Source organism: Orycteropus afer, unplaced genomic scaffold (assembly GCF_000298275.1).
Source record: "Orycteropus afer afer isolate SDZICR_OR568_19922 unplaced genomic scaffold, OryAfe1.0 scaffold00376, whole genome shotgun sequence".
Taxonomy (NCBI): Eukaryota; Metazoa; Chordata; class Mammalia; order Tubulidentata; family Orycteropodidae; genus Orycteropus; species Orycteropus afer.
The window spans coordinates 2783346-2786228 of record NW_006921963.1 but is presented as its reverse complement, the minus strand read 5'-3'; the positions used below and the strand labels follow the sequence as shown (position 1 = coordinate 2786228).

At 42.2% G+C, this 2883-nt stretch overlaps 1 protein-coding gene across 1 annotated transcript in view; it reads left to right on the top strand.

Moving 5' to 3' along the window:
* Positions 1 to 2883, top strand: part of LOC103207551 (phospholipid-transporting ATPase ABCA3-like) — a 227440-nt gene that overhangs the window by 218159 nt on the left and 6398 nt on the right. The window contains exon 22 of the mRNA XM_007953201.1: positions 329 to 519. Coding sequence (XP_007951392.1) covers positions 329 to 519 — 191 coding nt within the window. The remainder of the gene's footprint in view (positions 1 to 328; positions 520 to 2883) is intronic.

The following is a 2883-nucleotide window of genomic DNA, read 5'->3' as shown; positions in this document are numbered from 1 at the left end:
TTTGGGTGAAGATTTACAGAGCAAATTCACTTTCCACACAGCAGTTCACATATACTTCGTCTCATGTCATTGACCGCAGTTTACCACAATGCAACAGCTCCCCTCCCACTTCCTCCCTATAGTTACCTCTTCCCAGTGTCCATTCCTCCATACACTTCTGCCTGCTGAGCTGTCTCCCTGTGCATAAGCAGCCCTTCTTTCTCCCATGATTGTTCTCTCCAAGGCGTCTATCTACTTGTGGTAAATGTTTAACTCACATGTCTGTATTTTTGTTTGGCTGGAAACCACAGGTGTGGCACTACCTCTTTCTTATTCCTTATTTTCCCAGTATGGAAGAATCTGAGGCTTTATGTACAAGACTGGCCATTATGGTAAATGGGAAGTTCAAGTGCCTAGGCAATCCACAATATCTCAAGAACAAGTTTGGAAGTGGATACACCCTACTGGCCAAAATAAAAAAAAATATGCCACTAGTACAACTGCAAGCATTAAAGACCTTCATCGAAACAACCTTTCCAGGTACTAAAACTTAGTTATAGCCTTCTCTATCAAGCTTCTATTGGGACCCAATGTTCCCAAGCTTTGCATCCCAAATTATATAGAGATAAAAGTTAGTGAGACCCTCAGAAACTTCTCTTTGCCATGAACCAACTGCAATGCTTTCTTGCTTCTGTGACTCTAAATTAGAACTACATTCTACGTAATTCTCCCTAACTACAGAATAATTTTTAATTATTTATGTGCTTGTTATTCATCCCAGTTTTTATGATTTCTCCCTGCTCCTTAAGCCAAGGTGTACTCGAGGAATTCTCACTAGCATTAACAGCCCTCTTCTCATTTTTCAGGCAGAATTTGTTTGTATCAGGCACATAGCCACACATACAACCAACAAATAAATGTCTACACAATGCAAGTGTCCTCTCTACATAAATGACAGACCGCTATTGCTCAGACATAGCCAGTGTATATATGTCCTCACGTCTCTGTCTCTGTCTGGACATTGGTAAAATAGTTCACAGTTCTTGGTTCACTCTGCCTTTGTTCATCATGTTGAGTTGCAGTGGGAGACATCCCCAGAGCCTCCACTAGGTATGGAGGTGAGTCCCTGACTGCGCCTGGTGTGCTAGCACCCTTGTCTCTCAACCATATAAGCTGTATGGATCTTTATAAGGGAGGACAACTCAGCAGAGGTTCTGGTGAACATCAAAAATTATCTATCCATGTGCCATGAATGCCTGAGTTTAGGACTATCATTTACCTCTCTGATTACTGCAACAGCCGCCACACTGTCCCCCAGGATTTCATCTTGCTCTGCCCTCCAATCCATTCTGCCCACTCAAACAGAGTGGAGAGGTAAAGAAAGGGTCATGTCAGGAAAGCCTTTTATACCAAGTTAAGGAGTTTGAGTTCTGGTGTTGGCAAATAATAATGAAAATACCATGGACTACCAGAAGAACAAACCAATCTGTCCTGGAAGAAGTGTAGCTGGAATGCTCCTTGGAAGCAAGAATGGCCACTGCATCTCACCTATTTTTTTCATGTTGTCAGAAGGGACCATTCCCTGAAGAAAGATAACGTGCTTGGTAAAGTGGAGGGTCAGCAAGTGAGTTAAACATTTACCTCAAGTAGACACACACCCTGGAGAGAACAATCATGGGAGAAGGAAGGGCTGCTTATGCACAGGGAGACAGCTCAGGGTGCAGAAGAGTGTGGAGGGATGGACACTGGGAAAAGGTAACTATGGGGAGGAAGTGGGAGGGGAGCTGTTGCATTGTAAATTTTGGTCAATGACATGAGACAAAGTATATGTGAACTGCTGTATGAAAAGTGAATTTACTCTGTAAATCTTCACCCAAATCAAAATAAAATTTAAAAAAAAACATTAAAGAAACACTTTCAGATGTATTAAAATATCTTCAGCAAAATAATACAGTAATGATAATAATAATGTTTTGAAAAAAAAAATAAAGTGGAGGGTCAGAGAAAAAGGGGAAGCCCCTCAACAAAATAGATTTACACGGTGGCTGCAGTGATGGGCTCAAGTATAACAAGGATTGTGAGGATAGTGCCCAACTGGGCAGTGTTTCATTCTGTTGTACATGGGGTCACTATGAGTCAGAGCCAACTTGATGGCACCTAACAGTAACGACAACAAAGGAGTTTAGATCTCATCCAAAGAGCCACAGCAATCTCTTCCTCTCTTGCCTATCCCCCACACCCTACCCCAGACACTCCCACCTCCTAAGAATTCTCTGATCTCAGCTTGAACATTGTTATTTTCTTTTGGAAACCTTCTCTGACTTGTACTTCTTCACTGCTCCAACTATATTATATATACACTTGCATACCATTCTCTGTAATGTTCATTGCACCTGTAATTACATGTTTTATTTCTTCCACCTATTTGAGTGCTAACCAGAAGGCCACTCCTCAGAAGGAAGACTGGGCAATCTACTTCCATAAAGATACTGCCTCAGAGACCCAAAGAGGGGTTGCTTTGAGTTGGAATTGACTTGATGGCAGTGAGTTTTGTTGGATGATAATCAAAGGAGCTCTGGTGGTGCAGTGGTTAAAGCATTCAGATGCTAACCTAGAGGTCAGCAGTTCAAACCCACCAACGCCTCCATGAGAGAAAGATGAGGCAGTCTGCTTCCATAAAGATTTACAGCCTTGGAAACTCAGTGGGGCCTTTCTACTCTGTCCTATAGTGTCGCTATAAGTCAGGATCAACTTGATGGCAATGGGTTTGGTTTTTTGGTTATGATTAATCATATCCCCATGTTTAGCATAGTGCTTGGCACATAGTAGGGCAGTAGGTACTTGTTCTGGTTCCCTAGTGCCGCTCTAACAGGAATACACCACAAATGGGATGGCCTTAACAAA